The sequence below is a fragment of the Pygoscelis adeliae genome, unplaced genomic scaffold (assembly GCF_000699105.1).
Source record: "Pygoscelis adeliae isolate BGI_AS28 unplaced genomic scaffold, ASM69910v1 Scaffold669, whole genome shotgun sequence".
Taxonomy (NCBI): Eukaryota; Metazoa; Chordata; class Aves; order Sphenisciformes; family Spheniscidae; genus Pygoscelis; species Pygoscelis adeliae.
The window spans coordinates 16,630-18,013 of NW_008825439.1; the positions used below are offsets into that span (position 1 = coordinate 16,630).

General features: G+C 56.9%; 1 protein-coding gene across 1 annotated transcript in view; it reads right to left on the reverse strand.

Annotated features, from left to right (window-relative positions):
• Positions 1-1,364, reverse strand: part of POLR2E (polymerase (RNA) II (DNA directed) polypeptide E, 25kDa) — a 2,342-nt gene extending 978 nt beyond the window's left edge. Inside the window, exons 1-4 of the mRNA XM_009331170.1 lie at positions 1,247-1,364; positions 734-814; positions 456-514; positions 197-275 (exon numbers count right to left, since the gene is read on the reverse strand). Coding sequence (XP_009329445.1) covers positions 197-275; positions 456-514; positions 734-814; positions 1,247-1,330 — 303 coding nt within the window. The 5' untranslated portion in view covers positions 1,331-1,364. The remainder of the gene's footprint in view (positions 1-196; positions 276-455; positions 515-733; positions 815-1,246) is intronic.
• Between the last annotated feature and the right edge of the window lie 20 nt (positions 1,365-1,384).

Here is a 1,384-nt window from a genome sequence, read left to right on the forward strand (position 1 = left end):
GACCCAGCAGCCCGCCGAGACTGCCGGCTCCTTGCTAGAAGCCTGCTCAGCTTACACACATCCGTACCTAACCTGCAACAGCTTTTACGCTTGAAAGAGATACCCTTCCTGCCTCCAAGAGTTCTGAAATACTGTAGAGGACCTCAGCTCCTCGCCCTGTCCACAGGGAACTGCTGCCCGAGTCTACTTCTCTTACCTGACCACGCTTTATTCCGAAGTACCGGGCCACCGGATCCCCGGCCTGTATCCTCGGGAGCTGGTTCTCTCTCAGCTTACTGCGCCGGGAGTCAAGGAGAAGCTCCCCCAGCAGAACACGCAGCCCGCCCAGCTGCCCGTTCGTTAGCACAGCTAACGGAAGAAAGCAATAAGCCGTCGCACGCAGATGCGTTCACTTCCAGCCCAAAGCGAGCACGCGTCGCAAGCAGGCAGGAAGGGCAAGAACAAACAAAGGATACTATCTGGCCAGTAGCTCAGTCACTTCTTCCTTCGTCATGACAACGTGCTCCGGGACCAACTGTAAACAACAGGGCAGAGAGACGGTCAGAAAGCCAGAGAAAGCGACTGGCTCCTCTTGGTGGCGGGAGAAGCAACACGTTTGTAAGGAAGAAAACTACGACGGCGTCACTCAGCCCGGCCTTCCAACCGAGAGAAGGTCTCTAGGAGCAGCCCGAGCCGCAGGTCGGCACAGAAGACCCACCGTCCCGCCCTTGCTCCGCTGCCCGACACTGCTCACCTCGTGTTCTGTGATGTTGATCAGGAGCTCCTGCTGCAGGAACTGCTCCAGGATGTACTTGGGAGCCATATCTACCAGGGACTGAAAAGGGAAAGGCCTGTCACGGACGGCCGCGCTGCTCTGGGACAGCCCTGCCTGGGCTCAGATCTGCTCCTCGATAAACACCAGTCACTGCAAACGTGGAATCACCACCCTCGCGCTCACACAGATACAGCTACGCAGGCAAAGAGCGCGCGGATCTCTTGACCGCTGGCAAGTATCCTCTTTTCTCTCGTCAACCCCCTGGCTGCTGATGGGCCATCAGCTCTTCTTCTGGAACCAGAACCAGCTGTTCTGGTTACGTACGCTTGCACGTTAAGCAAGAGCCCGTGTTAAGGTACAACAGGCTTTAGCGCAAGATTTTATCGGGATGGAAATCGTAGGCTTTCGCTAATCTAAAGCAGCGCTGAAAAACAAACACGCAAAACGTCCGTGGTCCACAACAACCCCGACTCGGAGGCAGCCGCCTTGTACCTGCTTTGCCGAGGGGGTCATGCCTTGCTGCACCACGATCAGCGCTCTGGTGATGTTCTCCTCCTGCATCCTCTGGCAGTACATCTTGATCGTCTTTATCCCCACCTTGGGCTCCTCTGGGAAGGGAGGCAGCCCCGG